Source organism: Cydia amplana, chromosome 6 (genome assembly GCF_948474715.1).
Source record: "Cydia amplana chromosome 6, ilCydAmpl1.1, whole genome shotgun sequence".
In the NCBI taxonomy this organism is placed as follows: domain Eukaryota; kingdom Metazoa; phylum Arthropoda; class Insecta; order Lepidoptera; family Tortricidae; genus Cydia; species Cydia amplana.
The window spans coordinates 8,833,384-8,857,458 of record NC_086074.1 but is presented as its reverse complement, the minus strand read 5'-3'; the positions used below and the strand labels follow the sequence as shown (position 1 = coordinate 8,857,458).

The window sequence follows — 24,075 nt, the reverse complement described above, 5'->3', positions numbered from 1 at the left end:
TTATCAATAGAACGACGATAAAAAACATAGAACTTTCAGAGAAAGCTTCAATACCTTGATGTTGGATATTATGTGGCTTTCGTAATGAGTACCATGCATTTTCTGAGAAACATTGTTTATAAACCGTGTTTCTAAATAATTGTTATTTACGATACAAGTGCGGAAAAGAGGAAACACGACCGAAGGGAGTGTTTTAAATCGACACGAGTTGCGAATTACCTATTCGCACGTGTATCGTACAACGTTTTACAGTACAGTCACCAGCAATAATATGTTACACAACGAAGGCTGCAGAAACATCTGACACAATCTTATTTGTAGAGCCATAAGAGCGTGTCACATATTTTTGCGGGCTTCGAAGAATAACATATTATTGCAGGTGACTGTACATATGGCCCTTTAAACTTTTGACATACACACGAAAATACTTACATAGAGATACACAAGACATACATACATGCTATTTTACGCACTAGTGCGGGAAAATAGGGCCATATGTACTTGGCTTTATGCTCCATGTGCGTAAGGACTCGTCCCTGCTATAAGTATGTATGTATATAATTTATAATAAATATTATGAGACAACCTGTGACCGTCAGGATGGTGGATGGGCCTCATTGAATTTCAACGAAATATTTATTAAGATATTGAACATTCTGTGTACATCAATATACCTTCAATATATGGAGTGTATCTCTTCATAAACCGGGCTATTTTAGCTGCGACCTGCTTTGTAGGCAGTGTTTCTACAGACTAAGCTAGGAGGCCGTTAAAGATAATTATTTTCAAAACTTACAAATGTCGAACTCTAGACTACTAGCTGTGTCTGTTTAATATGTATAGATATATAAATTCCATGGTCAAACTTGACATTAGTTTCTCAACCGGAAAAAATGTTCATGTGCAAATTTCCTACATTCGTATGTGAGCATAATGTAGAGCGAACTTATCCATATGTTCTCTAACAATTGAGTAACGCTACATGAACTAATGAATTAAATTACAAGTAGACAGCCAATTAATCGGAATAGGAAGTCATAAATAGTCATAATCTGCCTATAAGGGCGAATATAAATACCTAATTAGAGATAGATAAGCAGACAATACAAAGAAAAAAAAAGTGGCCAAGTGCGAGTCGGACTCGCCCATGAAGGGTTCCGTATTTAGGCGATTTATGACGTATTAAAAAAAACTACTTACTAGATCTCGTTCAAACCAATTTTCGGTGGAAGTTTACATGGTAATGTACTTCGTATATTTTTTTTAGTTTTATCATTCTCTTATTTTAGAAGTTAGGGAGGGGGGGACACACATTTTACCACTTTGGAAGTCTCTCTCGCGCAAACTATTCAGTTTAGAAAAAAATGATATTAGAAACCTCAATATCATTTTTGAAGACCTATCCATAGATACCCCACACGTATGGGTTTGATGAAAAAAAAAATTTTGAGTTTCAGTTCGAAGTATGGGGAACCCCAAAAATTTATTGTTTTTTTTTCTATTTTTGTGTGAAAATCTTAATGCGGTTCACAGAATACATCTACTTACCAAGTTTCAACAGTATAGTTCTTATAGTTTCGGAGAAAAGTGGCTGTGACATACGGACGGACAGACAGACGGACAGACAGACAGACAGACATGACGAATCTATAAGGGTTCCGTTTTTTGCCATTTGGCTACGGAACCCTAAAAACAGGCAGTTTATTTTGATTTATTTTATTAAGGTTTTCCTTACGCTGTACACGAACGACTAGTACTTTTATTTATCAAACTCGTGCTATAAATGTCTAAAATTACGTATATTTTCTCAAACCGTCAACAACTTGGACACAATATAATATTAACCCTTTGTTGTGGGCAGTCATAGAGAAGAATCAATTTAATTCACCAGTTCAAGTTAATATTAGATAACCAGTTTAAAAATAATGGCTGGTTACTGCGGTTTGCATATTAATGTTAATTATAGAACTCAATGACCAACATTTGAATGTGTATGGTTTAATTCACATCGCGTTCTAAATATCTAACATCTGCTTCCGCATGGATACTTAAAGGTAAAACAATAAAGTATAACTTTGTAAACTGTTAATAAACACAGTGCCAAGTCTGAATGAATGATAAATACAGGCTATTAGTGGAGCGTCCGTTCACACGACATCGGTTGTCCGCTGCTATTAATGGTCATATATGGTATTGAATTCAGCCATTTATAAGGTATTCTTCTAATATGTGGCTAATCATGTGTTTCTATTGCTCACTGAACGCGGCCAAGTCAAACGAGACGATCTAACTACGATTTCTCATGTATGTTAAACACAAATGTATATTAAACATATTTATTAGATTTCTTATGCCATTACGAGAAAAATGAACGAAAAACTTATTATTCAGGAATATTTACATGCGTTTTGGCGCAGTCGTGCATTAATTTATGTATCTTTGTTCAGGGCGATAATCGGAGGTGTTTATTTTTTAATTCTTCTCATCTTACCGTTTATTCCGGTTCTTCAACAATCCCAGGCCTACAGAGCGCATTTCGTCGTATTAACTAAGATGTCTGGTTCGCTGTAGCGCTCGACTTGTCTTTTCCATAAGCGTTTGTAATAGCATCCTGTGTTTACGAGCGGAAGTGTCTAATCGGACAGCCGAGCGGCGAGGGGCCAGGAAGTGCCGGCGTGCCAACCGCGGCCAAGCCGGAAAGGCTCGCTAGTCTCGCCGCACAGCTGGGCGACCGAGATTTGCTCGTGGCATGTCTTCCCCGCGCAAGGGGAATCGACTACATTTTCAATTAAATCCTGTGCAAGGGTCAGACATGGCACCGCCATTATATATTTTTTACGTCAATAGGTATCGAACCAGGTTGTTGACGAATTTGTATAGCCTCGTGCATAGATCTCGTTAAGCGTTAAGCTCATCAAAGTTTTAATTCAATAATTTAAAGATAAAAACAAAATCCAATTTGTTTTCAATGTCTTTTACAGAAATTAAGAATAATTTATACTGATTATCAAATCAACAAACAACAAATAGATTTTCATTAAATATGGCAATTCTTGTTTCTTAATACCTCAATCTCAATGAAGGCTATTTTAGGAGACTCTGTTATACTTACCTGTAGAACATACCTATTCGTTTTTACATATTTATAAATTAACAAAGTGTCATGTTTTTCTTCTTGAAACACGTTACTTGAACCATGTATAACAAAATTAACAAATCGGGATTGATCTGTTATATTGACGTGGGAGAGAAGTTTATTTCTCCCACGTACCTACACTGTACAGTCAGTGCCCCATTTTAAGTACCCACGTCGCCATACTAGCTGCATACCTATAGAAAAGTGTACCGTTAGGGCACCGACTGTACTAATGGCACAAATTAAGTACAACGAAAGGATTATCAAACCATAAAATTAATTTGATATGCATTCCAAACTGTAATACGACCGTCTCGTTCTGTAAAACAGTTAAGTAGACCAGAATTACAAAAAACTACAACAGGACATTGGTTCTTACGTGGCTAAATAAAAATCAATCAAACAACCTTTACGTAGCTTTAAATAGCCGAGACCTTCAGCCGCGTGCTCCCACGGATTACATTTGTACACTTAAATAAATAAGTATACTAATACAATCCGTCGGTACCAATCGCCAGCCCGCGGGCCAGATCCAGCCTTGATTCAGCCACGCGTTGCGTTACCACTAAGTTATAAGTGTTATAACGCAGCTTTGTGCCACTGATACACAACGTACTTTCGAGAGCTATTTTTAGAACGTAATGATACGCGTATTAAAAATGTTGCCAATTAGGGAACAAAGAGTGTTTTCAGCATCTTCTAAATATGAACAGTTTACTGCACTGCCTTATATGTTGTGTTTATTTTTGTCGACTCCGTATTTTTGAGTATCTGCATTTTTATTTTTGAGAGTATAGCAACTCTTGTCAAAACTTTCCAGATTACCATTGGCTTTCTGGACATGACATTATTTCCGACGAACTCATAAATTGATTAATTCCTGTTTTAACGACATACATGCACGCAGACCTAAAATGTTCAATGCATGAAGGAAGCATTGATGCCGGCATGTACTGCACATGCGAGCGATAAAGTCAACGCTGACTGATTGTAGAATTGTGAAACTGCTCTTACAAAATATTAAACACAAAATATAAGGAACCACACGTGTTCGATACGGTTGCAAAAGAATAAGAATTCTGAAGAGAAGGGTCTATCAGTCAATTTACAACATGACTTGAGTAAGGAATAGCACACCCAATAATGTTTATGAATAACACATGACCACCCGGTTACATACAGCAAAGATGTAATCAAAACTAAAGTAACTTATTACCTAGAATCTAGACACTAACGACAGGTACTGTATATTCATTGCTTTTGAGAATATTAGACACAATAATGTCAATAATGAAGTGAAGTTATTCCTACTCTTAATGATTTCTGGGATAAAAACTATTATGTTCTTCCCCGGGACTCAAACTGTCTCTACCTATACTACGTTTTTACTAAATTCCGTTCATCGGTTTAAGCGAAAAGAGGTGACACACTTTCGCAGTTATAATAATTAGTATGGATTTGCGACCCCTATCATTACATTAGGTACATTTATAAATAGTGCGAGCCGTATATTTTTTAGTTATTAGTCCAATAAAATGTTCACTTTAAGCTCGAGTACATGTATTAAAACAGTTAATGTTTCTCATGACCTAGGTCGCTCAAATTAGAACTGCATGAATACTAGTACATTGAATGCAACAACGCCGTTTACAATGTAAATGTAGCCGGTTTTAGCCGTCATCTGCTGCGGGTGGCCGTTATTCTATTTTTATCACGATTTTACCTACAGTTTACTTTATAGGTTCACAGCAAATATCGATCATAATTTAAACTTGACCCTAAATAATACTTGATATTGACATAACTGTTGGCTTATATTTTATATTACACAACTTTATTAGGTTATTGGCTCTGAAGAACTTAAGAAGTCTCAAAATTCGATTGAACCGTTGTAATAAAATGACTTTTGTGTCAGAACCATTTTTAACTGACTGTTATGTCTATTATACCGCTAGATCGCATCAGTGAAATAATGAGCCTATGAGAGGTAGGTATAGTTGCAGATTCTCATAACAAGTATCATTATCCGACCCGGATCGGTCGCCGTTGTCGACAATCCCACGCCATTGAAGGTAACCTCGCAATAGTCGCAACGCAACCACAGATCACATACCTAATAAGAGTAATAAGTAAATACATAGTTTAACTTGATGAAGGTACCTAAAGGCGTCTCGATCTCACCGCGCACATTAGGGCAATATATCAGAGCGTTTTTGTCCCCCTTTATTAGTTATTACTTAGGTTTAGAAATATATACGGCGAAGTGTTTTGTCAGACAATTTGATGATTATTTTTTTCTTTTAAATCTTATTTATTTTATAATACTTATTTATTTTATAATACATCTTATGATGATTATTTTTGACTACTATCAAAATATCATTAAAATGTACCGTAAAATGTCCGTTAAATTATTAGTTTGGATAATTTTTAACGGACACCCATTGTGTATGATTCATTGCAGTTTACGCCCTGACACGTGTTTTATAAAAAAAAGCGGCCAAGTGCGAGTCGGACTCGCCCATGAAGGGTTCCGTATTTAGGCGATTTATGACGTATTAAAAAAAACTACTTACTAGATCTCGTTCAAACCAATTTTCGGTGGAAGTTTACATGGTAATGTACATCATATATTTTTTTTAGTTTTAGTATTCTCTTATTATAGAAGTTACAGGGGGGGGGGGGGGGACACATTTTACCACTTTGGAAGTGTCTCTCGCGCAAACTATTCAGTTTAGAAAAAAATTATATTAGAAACCTCAATATCATTTTTGAAGACCTATCCATAGACACCCCACACGTATGGGTTTGATGAAAAAAAATTTTTTGAGTTTCAGTTCTAAGTATGGGGAACCCCCAAAATTTATTGTTTTTTTTCTATTTTTGTGTGAAAATCTCAATGCGGTTCACAGAATACATCTACTTACCAAGTTTCAATAGCATAGTTCTTATAGTTTTGGAGAAAAGTGGCTGTGACATACGGACGGACAGACAGACAGACAGACAGACAGACGGACATGACGAATCTATAAGGGTTCCGTTTTTTGCCATTTGGCTACGGAACCCTAAAAACCCGTAACATATAACGCGAGCTCATTTTAGCACCTTTTGTCCCCTGGAGTTGCAGAATGCTGCGACACAGCCGATTAAAAAAACACAAAAATGAAGTATGGGGTTATTGGACTCTTTACAATTATTGGGAAAAGAAAGACTTGTAATACTACTTGTAATACAAATTGTAAGCTTTCAGCCCTTTTAGACGCTAATGTTATGCAACAGTTACGATTTTACAAGTCTAACCGGCTATACACCGGTCAAAGGCCTCTTTGCTATTTATTGTCAGGCGCGATGTTCTCTTATATTTAATGTAAATATGTCAATCTGTTTGTACATTGGTTGTGACGTTGTAAAACGGTGTCCTTTACTTATGTTAACTGATTGTAAAAGTAATAAAATCATCCAATATCATGTGGTATGCAACTGAGCGGTGCAACCCCTAGCATAGTATTAATGGACTCTCTTTAACTTGACTTTAAACAGTTTAAACAAATAAATAAACACTGGACAATTTTACAGAAACCGACCTAGTTCCACAGTAAGCACAAAATATATAAGGCTTGTGTTGTGTGGCCCGACTAATGTGTGGTCTTCCTAATCGCTTCATAATGCGGAGTCTGAGTCTGTAGGCACCGCAGTACGCTCACTCCACTCCCTCGCGAGCTTATCTGTGTGTACACACGTACGCTATCTATCACAAATATAGAAACTGTTACCTCACAGCCCGATAAAGTATACACAAATAAAACATAACATTTTTAACAAGCTTTTATTAGGTCGACCTGTATGTAACTATGTAATGGAATCTTGCAAGTTAAATTTGATCTACTTCCCGGTTTCCGATTGAGCTGAAATTTTGCATACACATGTAAGTCGGGTGACAATGCAATATTATGGTATAAGTAATCGAGCTGATCTGATGATGGAGACAGGAGGTGGCCATAGGAACTCTGTGATGAAACAACGCAACCTAAGTGTGTTAGGGGTTTTTAGAATTGTCTCGATGAGTATTAGTTGTCTGTCGTAAGAAAAGTACAGTTAGCGATAAAAGCTTGTACCAAAAATGAAATTTTTGCCAATAACTTATTATAGATATGCCTATTTATTTTTCCTGTTGTAAAAAATGGCAACGCAACAATCCAATCTGGTTAAAAAAACTGTTCTGCGGGCTCAGCACGGTTCCATTTTTATCCACTATCACTATGCCCCCAACTTTCGCACTTACATACTTGTTAGAACGTGACAGGCAAGGTGATAAACGATAAAAATGCGACCGTGCTACTAGGGCTGTCCTCGCGTTTATCCCGGCTTTTTGCCACGGATCATAGGAGCCTGGGGTCCGCTTAGCAACTAAATAATCCTGAGAATTGGCGTAGGCACTAGTTTTTACGATAGCGACTGCCAAGTGACCTTCCAACCCAGAGGGGAAACTAGGCCATGTTGGGATTAGTCCGGTTTCCTCACGATGTCAAATTATATTTCGTACATAAGTTACGAGCTAAACTTATTGGTACCAGCCGGGGTTTGAAGTTCAAACTTTGAACCCGCGACCTCCGGATTGAAAGTCGCATGCTTTTACCGCTAGGCCACCACCGCTTCATGGTAAAAAAAACTGTTAATATTTAAAAAAAACAAACGATTGTATGTTTATTTATCTTTCTCGTGCATATGAGATGAGTCATGTGCCGGGTGGGACGTACAGACCTACAACTACAAATGTGTATTATGACCAAACTACCAAACGAATAGCTTTGCTGACTGTACATAAGCTGAATTATTGCTATTTTATGCACCTACAATATTATTATGAGCAAGTACAATATATGAGTCCGAGCGAGTAACGCGAGATGAGATGAAATTCCTCCTCCAGTTCCAATTAATTAAAAACAGGTAAAGTAATAAACAGTAAGGCCGTGGCAGGATAAGGGACCATCTTGTGCCTTCACCACCACCACCACCTTGTGCGTGTTAACAGCTTTTCAGCCTGATTTTTTTTTCTGATGATGGGTCACGTCATGAAAAATGATTTTTCATGAATAACTCCGTTTGAATGGATCGAATTACGAGTACTTCATGCTTTGCACATATGGTTGACACACATATTTTTATTTTTTATGTGGAGTGTTATCCGGTTTATAGGAACAAATTGCGGGTATTAACTAAGTGTACTGTATATGTGCAAAGCACCAACTAATTCGATCCATTCAAACGGAGTTATTCATGAAAAATCATTTTTTTTATTATTTATTTTTTGTTAAAAAAATAAGATGAGGCGAATGCTGAAATTTAGTATAACACTTACTAATGACGTGACCCATCATCAGAAAAATAATCAGGCCGAAAAGCTGTTAAGGCACAAGATTGTCCCTTATCCTGCCACGGCCTTTATTTAGTTACGCATTCTAATTGAGCAAAACCAGTCCAAAGTCAATAGTCTAATATAATATCCATTAACTTGTTTATGTGAATAACCTGTGTGTCGAATAGCAACACGTACCTACTGTTCTACCTTGTAATAAAACTATTTACCTAGCTACATATCTATATGATGTCACTTAAAGTAAAAAAAAACCGGCCAAGTGCGAGTCGGACTCGCGCACGGAGGGTTCCGCACCATCAACAAAAAATAGAGCAAAACAAGCAAAAAAACGGTCACCCATCCAAGTACTGACCCCGCCCGACGTTGCTTAACTTCGGTCAACAATCACGTTTGTTGTATGGGAGCCCCACTTAAATCTTTATTTTATACAGTTTTTAGTATTTGTTGTTATAACGGCAACAGAAATACATCATCTGTGAAAATTTCAACTGTCTAGCTATCACGGTTCGTGAGATACAGCCTGGTGACAGAGGGACGGACGGACGGACGGACGGACGGACGGACGGACGGACGGACGGACGGACGGACGGACAGCGGAGTCTTAGTAATAGAGTCCCGTTTTTACCCTTTGGGTACGGAACCCTAAAAATGTAGGTATATATGTAATTAATATAAATCATATTTACGAACATAAGCGTATCTTAATGTAAATAGGCTCACCGTGATAAAAACGCGATACCTACTTGAAAGTATCTTTAAGTTTTTATCAACTGTGCTTTACCAAGGTTAGGCTTTATCCACAGCAAAATATACATACAGTAAGTATCTGAATATCAATGTCGTTGATGTAACTCGTTATATTATAATTATATATATGGTTACTAGTAACTCCTTATGTACATAAATAGGTACCTATATACCTATTAACAAATCACCATGGTGTAGTAATTAGTAATGTTAACTATTTAAATTTTATTCAGACTAAGCTCTGTATCAACTTCCTATAAACACCTACTTAAGTCTAAGAGGTATACTTTGTTAGGATATATGTAGCTAGCAAATGTATTTGTGTATTTACTATTTACGTACCTATGTACATATTATCATGATCAATTATTTCTCTGAGTATTGATTCCGTTTTAATGAAACAAATTATGACATAATCCTATTAAACTATCAGGAATCTAGAATTGTTAAGGATATATTTGCATTTTAATAACTAAAACCTATAATTATGCATTTTTTTTAACTTTCCTTTTTTAAGCAATATTCACTCTGCTACTGCTACTGCTTAGAGCAATATAGGTACGATTGAGAGCACGTCGATCGCCGCGCATGCTACGCATACGTAAACAGCATCCTTTCGAGATGTGGCACTTACTTTGTCTTTGGAAGTGAGTCGCCTGAGATCAAGCAGCTTCTGGTACTGGCGGAGCGCCCTCATGTAGAGTCGGGCGGGGAACTCGGTGGGCAGGGTGGCGGGGCCCGCCCGCGCCCGGGACGCCACGTCCGCGCCGCCGCCGCTCATCGCACTCTTCACACAAAACCACACTTGTCCCTCCTTACTAGCACTGTCCGAAAGAAACGGTCATGGACGAGCGCCAGCAGCGCGTCCGAAGTGAACGTCGGCCCCACGCAACACTGACGTACGCGCGCCCCCCGCGCATGCGTGGGGCGCTTGCAAAAAGGAAACCGCGACCACTTCAGCGGCTTTCCTTGCACCACGACGCCGGCCGCCGACCTGACCCGCTTTTAGGACAAAAACCGGCCAAGTGCGAGTCGAACTCGCGCACGGAGGGTTCCGCACCATCAACAAAAAATAGAGCAAAACAAGCAAAAAAACGGTCACCCATCCAAGTACTGACCCCGCCCGACGTTGCTTAACTTCGGTCAAAAATCACGTTTGTTGTATGGGAGCCCCACTTAAATCTTTATTTTATTTTGTTTTTAGTATTTGTTGTTATAGCGGCAACAGAAATACATCATCTGTGAAAATTTCAACTGTCTAGCTATCACGGTTCGTGAGATACAGCCTGGTGACAGACGGACGGACGGACAGACGGACGGACGGACGGACGGACGGACGGACGGACGGACGGACAGCGGAGTCTTAGTAATAGGGTCCCGTTTTTACCCTTTGGGTACGGAACCCTAAAAATGGTAGAACCCTAAATCCGCAAGGCTAAGGCCTTCAGTACTCCGAGCTGAGCAAATATTGTAGGTTCGTATCAGGGCGACAGTCGCTGGTGTTTACTATCGATTCCGGCGACAGCCTCGACCACCTATGTCAATGAACTTAGCATGCCTTGGCTTCGTTACGTGCCTATTCATACATTTGATTGCGTGTTGAACTTAACAATCTGCGACAAACGGCGACAATCTGTATTACGCATTAGCCGATACCTATTGTTATTTTAATACAGGTAGGTTCGTAACAAGTACCCAATTAAATTTTCCTAGAAAATGAACTTCCCAAGTACACATCTGTACCACATATTTATTGAAGATGCCTATCTGTCTGACAGTAGGTAGATATGACCCAACGAGATTCATCTGCGTGTATGTGGTGTACAGCGAGATGAGTAAGTCAGTTCGCAATCAGAACACTAATCAAGGCTGACTTGCGTAACTCGTAGGTACCTAATTATTATTAAACAAACTTGTTATTCATTCAAATAATGTAAATTAGTGCAATTTTCTTATAAAAAATTATGCATAATTAGTTTGACTGCTCATGCTTGTAGTAGTTCATGCTACAAGAAATCTAAAGATGCTGGGGTGCAAAGTGGTACCGTTTGGGGAGTCCCAAAATCCCCTATGGCCTATGTAATTTACATACATTTGATATAAAAACGACCTACTTTGTGTTCACAAGACTTAAGTAACTCTAGCTGTTAGCGTAACTCGCGTAACATCTAATTAATACTGAGCCCATTAAATTTAAGACACGTTTAATAATTTTAAATATTTTTGTTTGCAAAATATGTATTAATTTTTGAGTTTTTGACGGTGAACTGCAGCCCGATACCCCAAGTCCAGAGATCCCAGGCAGCTATGAGGAAAGTAGATATGTTATATGTGTTTGTATAACTTAAAAGTTCACAAATTACTATACCATATAACTTGTTGATTGCACTTTCAATTCAGTCAAACCACTTTAAATAAAAATAATAATAAATAAATAAAAAGTTTATTCAGAGATCTTTCTTATAACTAATTACATATATTCTTCTGCCAAACCACAGAGTGGTTTGTTGGCAGTTAAGGAGTAACCTCTAAATCCATAACAAGTGTACGTACTCTAAGCCCCTTATTCGAGAAACTTTACATTAAGCCTCAATTAGCAAATTTATGTTTTATCTCTTTCTTACAAATATATAAGTCAAAATTATACCAAGATTAAGACAAACGATTGAACTGAGTAATGCCATTAGACCATAAGCTTTCCTGGTAAGCTTGTTCGGTCAGCGGTTTAAATATATCCTAGGGCCAGAATGGTAGTCAAGAAGACCCTTGGATCACGCATCGCATCGACATAATAGGCGCGCGTGCGCTTACCCAACCCGATTTGCTCGTGCGACCGCTAAATTAATCTTTTAACATCCATTTTTGTTCTTGACAGTTCTCAGGCCAAAAATTCGAATTAAACGCCTGCTTTGCTTTTATTTACCTATTTTCATCACACTTGCTCGAAGAAGATCTTATTTTATGCAGGTGTACTGAAGGACAAAGGCCTATATTGTTCCCGTGAGAGTTACGGTTTGTGAAAAGAAAGCTCTAACTTTTTCGCTTAAATAGTTATTTGTACAACAAGAGATCAAAGTTTGATATTTCTTCGAGTGCTTATTTTGAGTCCCGTGCAAGCGAAAGATTCTATACTAGATTCACGAGCGTAGCGAGTGAATCTAATTTAGAATCTAGAGCGTAGTAAGGGACTCAAAAGCGCACGAGATGTAAATAACTTTGATCTCGTGTAGTTCACAAAACTTTTCACCTCAGCAGTGAGAACCTATTAGAGAACCCGAAAAATGTATTCCTTCTTCATCACTTACCTATTCACTCATGTTTTCTTAAGATATACCGACAATTAAGTTTTTACCTCAGCAGCTCGAACAAGGGTACTTTGCTACTTAAAACTAGTGAGCAAAATCGCATTTTGCTCACTGAGTGAGCAAAATCGCATTTTGCTCATTTTGTCTCACTCAGTGAGCAAAATGCGATTTTGCTCATTGTTTTTAAGTAGCAAAGTACCCTTGTTCGAGCTGCTGAGGTGAAAATTTAGTTTGTTCTTCGCAAGTGTGATGAAAAACATTGTGTGTAACTCCGGGGGTAAGAATGTTGTACACTCGAGTCTTTAATTCCCTCCAGCCGCACAAAATCTCGCTAAGTTTTTTAATGTCGCTCATTTGTCTATTAGTCATTGATGTTTATTTTATGTAAAAATTAACAAACAAAATACGTGAAGTACATCATTTAGGTACATTCATGTTTTTGCTGACTACCCGTTTTTAATTCGGTTTTCCTATATAATTCTTACTATTTACGAGTACATATATAGAAGTAAGTATTTAACTTTATCAGTGCGTAAACATTTATTTAGTGAGACCGATCCCTATTTATTATTATCAGTTTCAAATATTAAGCTGCTCTAGCTGATCTCTTGGTAAAAAAAAGTTTAGCATTTTAAACTGATACCTGAGCGTTTTCCAAAAAAAAGTGCACATGTCATTCATGTCTTCAAAATATTGACTTCTTGGGCTCATTTTACTCAGAATCATTTGTACATTCACGCCTCATACATGAAAAAATGTGTCCCAAAATTTTGTATGAAAAAAGTTTTTCCAGTGCGTCACGTTCATACAAATAAAAAAAATTTCATACAAGAATGTGACGATCAGGAAAGGAAATTTTTGGACACATTTTTTTATGTATGAGGCGTGAATGTACAAATGATTCTGAGTAAAATGAGCCCAAGAAGTCAATATTTTGAAGACATGAATGAAATGTACACTTTTTTTGGAAAACGCTCACCTAATCATAAACATATTTAATTCTAAACGATTTAAAGCATATTAAAAGAGGATAATCATCAGACCAGATAAAAATAAATCCAAAAATGGAAGAAACTGGTAAGATTAAAATGTGTTAAGAAATATATTGTATCAAGATATTATTAAAAAGATTTATTTACATAGTAAACGATGACGGCAGTGGAAACTTGATTTTAATCAGTTTTAATCCGTTGCTAGTTTGTTGGCGCGGCACGGCGTGGCCTACGTGCCGCGCGTCATCGGCAACTCTTCCTTTCTTGGACAAGTTTTTAATGAGCATCTAACGGACATCGCCCGTCAACAGCAGCTTATGGATTAGTATAATCATTGTTACAACAAACATATTATTCATTCACTTACGTGTTTAGGCTAAAAATAGGTAAATTTAATTGGTCAATCTAGATTTATGCGTGTGTAACTATTAGATTGACAAGCGGCATGTACGTAACCTGGCAATTAACAATCGGTTAATTTAATTATAGGTGTGTAGGTTTTATACCTTGTACGTGTACGTACTATGATAATTAGTAGGTACTAAGTAAAAAAAAGTATCTAATCAATCATTTATAAGTAACCTTAATAATCCATGGTAAAAAATATTATCCTAAAATGTCACCTGGCTTAAAATACTAACTACAAAAGTTTTTAATGAAAGAGAGACAGAAATATGTACTGCATAAAACATGATTTCCAATATTTTATAAAGTATATTAAACTTAAAATGTACTTACGCATGTAATCAACTTTTGCTTTGTCAACATAACCTTACTCTGCCAACACTTCACAATCTCAGTCAGTATCGCGTTTATTTTAAATTCAAATGACACTTGACAATGAATAATCAATCACCGATAACTAATGAAACAACACGTTTGTTTAACCAATTGAATATAATCTTGCATAGAGAGAAATTTAAGCTCGCGGCGTGTACCAGGGCCGAGTCCATGGACCCCGGCTCCCCGCCCGTCGCAAAGCACGGTTATTCTTATTATAGGCCAGGCACGCTCCGCGGGATGGGGTTCCGCCACCGGCCACGCCATAAATAACCTACCCACTATACTCCTAGAGTTCAAAATTAATCAATCCATCTTAACTGCAATTTCCAGAAACGTATTATGGTTAGGTAAACCAAAACAGTCGTGAAACTCGTGATTAAGATAGCATTCTGTTTTAAGAATATTATGTTCCTATCTATGAGGCGCATTAAATATAAATTAACTTCATTGTCGGTTAAGATAGGTCGCGACTTGGAAACATTTGGAGAAAGTGACGGCAGGTCGTTAAGATTAGTGCTCGAGGTAAATGAAAGTAGGAGTGTCTAATAGAGGATAGGTGAACAGAGCAATTAAAAAGTAATGTAAATAGTTGTAAAGACACACTTTCTTTAGAGAAAGTAGTTTTCTTTTAAAAGCTTTGATTGACAAACTGACTTGTCCAAACAAAAGGTCCTTTAAACACAAGTGAATAGGTATTGATGTGTACTAACCAAGCTATTGTTAGTTGCTTACAAACTTCTAATAATGTCCGAAGCTATTACAACAATAATAGGACTTCTAAATGACTAGAAGATAAACAGTTTAAGCCACATGTTGTGATTAGACTCAACGCCCACGAAGTACACAATACAAGTAGAAAAATATTTTTGAATATAAACATTTACAATTTATAACAATCAACTTTGATCCTTCTGCCTGATCAATACAGTTCACGAAGATTGTTACTTATCTCATTTACTCATAAAGCAATTACACAGTTAGACACGATAAGATATACAGCTAAGCGTCTAACAAAAGATAGCGTACAGCCCATAACAAAGACACGAAGACAACCGACTGAAAATGTCGATGTTTTGTCAGATGCCCTGATTGGTGGATTGAGTCACGATTTTGGCATTCAGTGACATTGACTTACAAAGAATGACTTGACTCGTCATAAAATTAAATCTGAATTTTATAAAACGTATTTTGGTATTGTTTCTCTATGGCAGGTAGGTAATAATAACTCAATGCACCTCTTTTCATCTAAAGAGCAGCGCTAAAATTCGTCCAATGGTTCTTGCAGCCTGCATCCAAAAATGAGATCACATGTAAGTGGGAAGCGCGAGTGTATTTATTGATCTTATGTATAAATATATAAATATTTTAGCATATCAAGGAAATTGACAGTGACAGCGCCCGCGTTAACTCTGGCGCAATAATGCAGCTGCATTTGCCACCTGAATGTCACCTTAATAAACAGTATAACATTTGAACTATAAAATGCCAACTTTTGTGTTTTCGATAGCGATGGATAAAGTGTTGCCGTTAAGCATATCGCATCGCATCGGAGTAACCTTTTTTTGCATTTAACGCTATCAAATACAGTATTAAAAATATGAATATTTATTTTAAATAAACATGTTTTTATAATAATTTAACACAACTTTGAACTTAGTCTCTAAAATATCATTTCGCATAGGTACGTTATGTATATGTACAGTCAGCAGCAGAAGTAGCTAAGCGGGCGAGGTGTTCAAAATTGCATTGACGCGCTCTTATTCTCTTGACAATAAAGTCGCGTCAAGATCATTTTGAATACCTCGCCCGCTTAGCAACTATTGCTGCTGACTGTACGAGGATATAACGAGCTGCTTATGCTTGCGAGGATATCAGGTAGTCAGAGGGTCTCCCGAGAACACCTTAGCAGTAGTTCGTAAATTGCGTCATATTTCTCTTTTACTCTAATTAAAGACGTAATTGACAAAGGTGACAGAGAAACAGTCCCTCAGAATACACTGTGTTAGAAATCGTTGATATCCATGAGGTTTCCAACTTGAACTTGATACAGAATCAACAACCCGTGTTCTTTAAAGTTAAATATAATTTGTGTGGCATACTTGATCGTGGTTCGATGTAGAGTCTCTGGACTGGACACTGTATGATTCTGTTTTTTGCGTGTTTTAAGTAAGTAGGTTCTCTTATGTTCTGCGTATGACGAAAATCTGTTAAATATAAAAACTAATTCAGATAAAAATTGAAATAAAACTGACCTTATTAAATTTTTATTACCGAAAAAATAATTCGTTTAAGTTTCTAATTCTTTTTAGATTGTGTCTATATGTAGCAGGCATTTTAAATGCAGGCCAGCGATTTTCGTGGCCCGTCTGACGTCAATGAGATAATCTCGTTAAGCGCGCGTGCACGTGAGCTGTGTTCCTCCTTTGGCCGACAACAATGTCTTTGATTAATTATTTGTGATTTTAGTTGTTTGAAAAATATTTGTATATTTTTTATCGATTCTCATGAGGCATTGTAATAACAATTAACACTATAATGCTTAATGTCAACAAGCTAAGTGCCTACCTAATGTTTAGAAGAGGAATTTAAAATTAAGAGTTACACGAACCCGCCGTCATAAAGCCGGTCCCATACAATCGAAGTTACATCATTTAATCTCTATCTCTCATTTTAAAATGACATGCTTAAATTACACGAAGCTTGGCATGAACATTAATTTGCATAATACATATATTTAACTATTGTATGCGGCTAGGTTCGTGTAAATTAAGTGAAAGCTCGTGTAAATTTTTCAGGTGTTCGGCCTAAGAAACATAGCAACATAAATCTGTCGTCTATAATGGGCGAATACTGCCATACACGATGATTTTTAGTCGGTGATCACTTGATCAGGAACATTTTTTTCTAACTCAGTAATTGATGTAGATCACGTTGAAGTCGTAATTACATGGAAACAAACTAGTTTTTTTTTTGTATCATAATTTTAATTTTGAGATCAATTTTATCCTTAAATCCTTGTCACTCTACTAATCGGTATCTATGAGTTATAGCCTCTTTACAAACTTAATGGCAATTGATCATTTATGAGTAATAACTTGTCACTGTCATTGTTATATTCATAAACAAAGTCATAGATCCGTCAAATTTTCCGCCATATCGATGGCACTTGACTTGACGTATCGTAGTTACTTCATGTTATTCATGTAGGATAACCATATATTTAGTGGTTATTAGTTTTAATTATGTTTTAACTTTTAATTAATTAAACAATTAGATAATTGCGTGAGACCTAGCCTAATAAGTTTAATTTGGGCTAGATATTAATATTTTTCTACTCCTGTCACCGATTAAAAATCATCGTGTATATGTATTCATTTTAAATAAAACCCATTAGGTATTTTACGAATAACAATACCTAGAGATTTGCATTTAGATTCTAAGTGTATATTTTTTGGTAAAAGCGACTTATTAGATAAAAGTGCGGAAGATGCAATGAACTGAGAATAATATCAAATCAACGTAATATTTAAAAATGTGAATACCTACCTAGAAACGGTGCATTTTACACAAAACTACATGGTTTATCTCTAAACTACAAATGATTTTCGAAACGTAAAAATATGATACCAACGCGCCTCGGTTAGTCACGTTCGAACAAAAAAAAATGTTACAGAAGTCGGCAACGAGGTAGAGACGCTGATATATACGACCGGTGGATATAATAAATTAAACTTCTAAGGCTGTGCCCGAAGTTTGAGCGTCAATAATATTGAAATACTCGAGCTACCTATTTATTTCCTTCTCAAGTAAAACATTGAAATTGTTACTAGTTACTTATTTTAATTTAAAAAAGGTTTCGATTTAAGAGAACTTCCACCTTTTAGCCATAGGTTGTAAATGTTCAAGTACACACTGTCGTATTCGAACTTCAAGATATTCACAAGAGACGACACGTACTAGATCCATTCCAGATACGTTATAGTTTAGATTGCAACTAGTTCTCTTTTGCAGCGCAATTCGGGCAACCAATGTCACTTTTACGTTAGACAGAGTTATCTATTAGATATGGATTGGATCTCTAAGTCATATCTTGTGGAAATCGTTCAAGAGTATCTCCAAAATCGCGCAAATGTCAAATTTGACAGGTTAGATCTTAAACATATCGTTATAGTATCTTGGCGATGTCTAAAAGATATCTAGCAGATGTCTATTTCAAAATCCGAATCGAGGCATCAAATGTTAATAGTGATAGTTCAGATAGTATATACATTTGTAATACAAAGTTTGTAATCTGATCATGCATTGACGCATGTATTACAGAACATGTTTACTACTACTATTTTCGAGCAATGTGCTTTAAGTATCGATACATCCAATTCCGCTGTAAACACGCGTATATTCACCAAATATAAACATATAATATCGCTTAATTTGAATAAACGTGAATGTTATAATGGCGTTTACTTACGTCATCAATCGGGCTATAGCGATTATACAAATTGGATTGCAATTAGCATGTTCTGTAGGTTTATCTCGCGGGGCGGTTTGAACTAGATTGCGTGCGATATGATATCGCCGCCGGCGCTGCCCTGCCGGCCTAGCCAAGCTGACAATCGCTATCGCTTCGACAACGAAACGCTTTGTGTCTCTCTATCACTCTTCCATATTAGTACAACAGTGACAGTTGCGTTTCGATCGCTACGGAGCGTAAGCGATTGGCACGTTGGCTACGCGGCCTGACTCGCTGCAGCTTCCGACGCCCAAACCATAACAATATATTTACGAATACGCTACGAGTATTTATCTACTAACTTACACAATGTTGCTGGCGCCACTATGACCTTATTTTCTAGCCCCTTAGCTGTCCCTTAGTGCGGTACTATACCCGGTACTGTTAAAAGTAATCTGTACGATATTGCATTTTTGTATTAAAGGGAAAATGGATAAATTTACTCTTCCGGCAATTTTGTAGCATCGCTCGCAGACTATTCTGCTTGATTAAAAAGTTGTTTATTACTATTGCTTCAAAGGGACTTGCGCAGGTAGGACCTATTTAAGAAATAGTTAATCAGACTTGACTCATAATGTAGTCGCATATAATATGTGACCGCGAACTGATAAATCAAATCACTAACTAAATTAGAACCGGTCATGAACGCTTCGTGAATACACCCTACGAAAAACATGACTTTTATAAATAAATATACCTGCAGTACAGTAGGTGTAGGTAGGTATTTATGTTGTTACTAGAGTGCTAATAGGCAGTAATTAATTTTCATTGATTACTACTGTAGTTATAGACAAGTCACAAATTGTTGTCAGTCGTCTTAAACCTTTCTATTTTTGTCACATACATATTTACAAATGCTCGCAATTGTCGAAGTATCACGCGAATGCGAAGTCGTGTTTGTAATTCTAAATGGGCCACCTCAACTGTAATAGCCCTGTTTTTATTGTTTTGATACCTGTAAACGTTTAAATGGAAACTTGGTAAAGAAAACATGACGTAAAAATACCCATTCCAATGTAGGTACTCGCTCATTGCAATTAAAATGTGGACCAAAACGTCATCGTCTTGACTTAATTTAGGTCTCAGAGAATATGGAGAGACGCGAATTAAACGAATGAAATCACACCCCACCGAAAAAAGGCATGAGATAGGAATTCTAAATTGAAAATGACACTGACAGTTGTTGTGTATACTGTGCATGGCATCTTTCCATCGTGACATGAAAAAGGTACCTTCTTCTTCTTCCTCGATTCCTCATGACTGAGGGTCGCGCGCAATCACATGAGCTCGTTGTTTTACGCACCAAAGCTCTCCATTCTGCACAATTTTCCGCCTTTAAAAAAAAAAGTACCTAGGTACCTAAATACTTCTGGGGGAGGCAATAATAGGTAAGTAACTAGAGTTGGAGCATGCTAACTGTGTACAGCATTTGCTAAGATAAATCATGTTAGCCTATCATAACGTCAAATTTCTATGAATATATGATGTTTGTAATGACACTCCCACACTGTGTGCTCTGTCAAAATTGGTGCAGTTAGTTTATGTAGACCGACTCTATTTTTGTCTCTACCGACTTGCATTTCATGAAAAATTTACCATGGTTAATGGGACCTATTTATTTGGTACAAGTGATGGTAAATAATTTTAATGACAACGTAAACAAGCGTTTTCTAAAATAAATATTGAAAACCCGTTTCTGCCAGATCCTGGTGTTTTTGGGTTCTTTCAACTCAGAATCACTAGCATATTCAATCCTGGTGATAAAAAAATTTGTCCCAAAATTTTGTATGAAAATTGTACATTCCACTACGTCACGTTACATACAAGTGAACATTTTTCTCATACTAAAAACGTGACGTAATGGAATGGACATTTTGGGACATCTTTTTTTAATGGTAGGATGGAGAGTGCTGTCGATTCTGAGTAGAATGAGCCCAAGAATGTCCAGATTTGAAAGAATCGGGTTTTCGATATTTATTTTAGAAAAAGCCCAAACATTAAATTTGAATTACGAGTACATACCAAAGTTTCGATCCTGTGTTACGCGTGATTCCGCTGTCTAGTACCTACCTTACCTACCTAGTTAAAGATTGCACACTACCGTATTCGAACTTCAAGATATTCACAAGAGACGACACGTATTAGATCCATTCTAGATCATGAAGTTATAATGTTTTAAACTGGAGGGAACTGTCACTTTTTTTGCCATACTAATTTGAACCTTATCACCGAGACAGAAAGTTGTTCGTACCAGACTAGAGAAAACGGTCCACTTGAGATAGAAAAACCAGAGCCCTGTGTCTCACTCGCACATGTTGCCAATGTTAAAAAGATACCACTGTGGTAGAAATCATATCAATATACTACTGAAATTAATTACCTTCTTATACAATTTTAGTGCTATATTCAGATTACAGTTCTGATAACTTTTAAGTAATTTGTAAATAATTATGATGTCAATATTATTAACTGATTAAACCAAACATGCGCACAACAAATAAAGCATTTAAATTTAACATGGTAGAAATTGTAGTAACTTTGAATATGAATTGGTATCCCAAACTTTTCGTGTATTTTCAAAATACGTAAATGGCCGCTCAGAATTTATTCGTAAAATATTAAAAAAAAATGGTTAAAAACATGTTGTGTGAGGGGTTGTAGAAGTGAAAGCTATGCTGATTGTGGAATATCTTTTCACAGGTAAGTCACAATTATTCAATTTTACGATAAAAATACAAAACGATATTGTCAAACTCATTAGGGTGACTATGATGTCGGCACGATGTGGATCGATCTTGCAGAATTATTATTACGTACTTAATGTAAAAAAAGTTTACATAAATAGGTATATCTTTATTTCGGCATGTTTAATTATTTGAGTGACGTAATGAGAGCTATATAATTGCCAAAATTTAAATCCAAAGTCCTTAAACATTACAGATTCATATTTATGTGATTTAAACATAATATTTAATTACTGAAACGTTGGTTCAAACTATTTACATATATGTAATCGATTCTATATAGACTGAACACACATTTCCGTCTGTAGACAAAGGCGGAAAATTTGAAAATTTTGTTGCAATCACAGATCTACGATGAGTACGATGACGCTTACGTTTAATGAATAGCTGAAGTGTGCAAAAGGGAAGCCATCACGTATATGAACACACCATGAGTATGATATTGATAGTGATAGGTAGTTATTAACTGATTAAACCAAACATGCGCACAACAAATAAAGCATTTAAATTTAACATGGTAGAAATTGTAGTAACTTTGAATATGAATTGGTATCCCAAACTTTTCGTGTATTTTCAAAATACGTAAATGGCCGCTCAGAATTTATTCGTAAAATATTAAAAAAAAATGGTTAAAAACATGTTGTGTGAGGGGTTGTAGAAGTGAAAGCTATGCTGATTGTGGAATATCTTTTCACAGGTAAGTCACAATTATTCAATTTTACGATAAAAATACAAAACGATATTGTCAAACTCATTAGGGTGACTATGATGTCGGCACGATGTGGATCGATCTTGCAGAATTATTATTACGTACTTAATGTAAAAAAAGTTTACATAAATAGGTATATCTTTATTTCGGCATGTTTAATTATTTGAGTGACGTAATGAGAGCTATATAATTGCCAAAATTTAAATCCAAAGTCCTTAAACATTACAGATTCATATTTATGTGATTTAAACATAATATTTAATTACTGAAACGTTGGTTCAAACTATTTACATATATGTAATCGATTCTATATAGACTGAACACACATTTCCGTCTGTAGACAAAGGCGGAAAATTTGAAAATTTTGTTGCAATCACAGATCTACGATGAGTACGATGACGCTTACGTTTAATGAATAGCTGAAGTGTGCAAAAGGGAAGCCATCACGTATATGAACACACCATGAGTATGATATTGATAGTGATAGGTAGTTTGTAAAATTATTAAGAGCATAAATAGTGAACCAAAAGGGCCCTCCACACCCGTGCGCGATTCGCGGCGCGAAGCCGCGATTCACGCACATAGTCTAGAGGGGGCTAAAGAGAATTTAGAATTCTCTTTGATCTAACTCTAATATGCTTATCTTAGTGACAAGCGCCTTAGTTAAAAACTGTAATAGACGGGCATACTGGTCCGCGACCCTGGATATCTGTCTCGCTCTCACATATAGCTGTGTTTTTAATGGACGTACGGCGGACCACCTTCGTCACAATTATAGCTGGTCAACCAAATCTTGTCATTAAAAAAAGGCGCGAAATTCAAATTTTCTATGGGACGATATCCCTTCGCGCCTAAATTTTTCAAATTTGCCGCCCTTTTTCTACTGTCAAGATCTGGTTGACCAAGTATAACAATGATCGCGATCCAATACGCTCATCCCATCTGTAACAGCTTTTATAACTGACTTACTTAATTAAAGTGGTATCCAGACGGGACTGATCAAATCAGTCGATTTGATCAGGAAATTTGCATTCCATAGATAATTACTATGAAAATTGGCATTTATGTGTCTGCACCTGCTGATTCGATCGGAGAATTTCATCAGATTGGCGAAAAATTGTCTTGTCTGGATACCACTTTAGTAAGGTTGTGTGAAGCGTTTTACAGAAGAGAAAAAAAATCTATATCCATCCCTTTTCTGGAGCATTTATACTAGCATAGGGAAAAGACAGTATGATTCTCTACGACTATGCACGAATGAGAAAAAATTTTGGCCAAACTATACATTTAAACTTATCCTAATATCCCACATACATATGACTTATGGTCACCCTAATTAGAACGAGATGCAAGGCTCTGGTTTGACTTCTCATGTGGACACACTTTTTGGCCCGTGTACTCGATCCAGTTTACTCTCTAGGTCCGTGTTCTAGATACATTATAGTTTAGATTTCAACTAGTTCTCTTTTGCAGCGCAATTCGGGCAACCCATGTCACTTTTACGTTAGATAGTGTTAGATATCTATTGGATGTGAATTGGATCTCGATGTCATATCTTGTGGAAATCGTTCAAGAGTATCTCCAGAATCGCGGAAATGTCAAATTTGACAGGTTAGATCTTAAACATATCGTTATCGTATCTTGGTGATGTCTAAAAGATATCGAATAGATGTCTATTTCAAAATCCGAATCGGGCCCACAGTCACCTGCAATAATATGTTACACAATGAAGGCCGCAAAAATAACTGACACGATCTTATTTGTAGAGCCAT

At 36.6% G+C, this 24,075-nt stretch overlaps 1 protein-coding gene across 2 annotated transcripts in view; it reads right to left on the bottom strand.

The window, feature by feature from the left end:
• LOC134648838 (inositol-trisphosphate 3-kinase homolog) overlaps window positions 1-24,075 on the bottom strand; it is a 110,773-nt gene that overhangs the window by 32,985 nt on the left and 53,713 nt on the right. The window contains exon 1 of one of the 2 annotated variants that reach the window (XM_063503413.1): window positions 9,895-10,158. The exons of the other annotated variant lie outside the window; for it this stretch is intronic. Coding sequence (XP_063359483.1) covers window positions 9,895-10,041 — 147 coding nt within the window. The 5' untranslated portion in view covers window positions 10,042-10,158. Of the gene's footprint in view, window positions 1-9,894; window positions 10,159-24,075 lie in introns of those variants that run through there. 2 annotated transcript variants of the gene reach the window in all.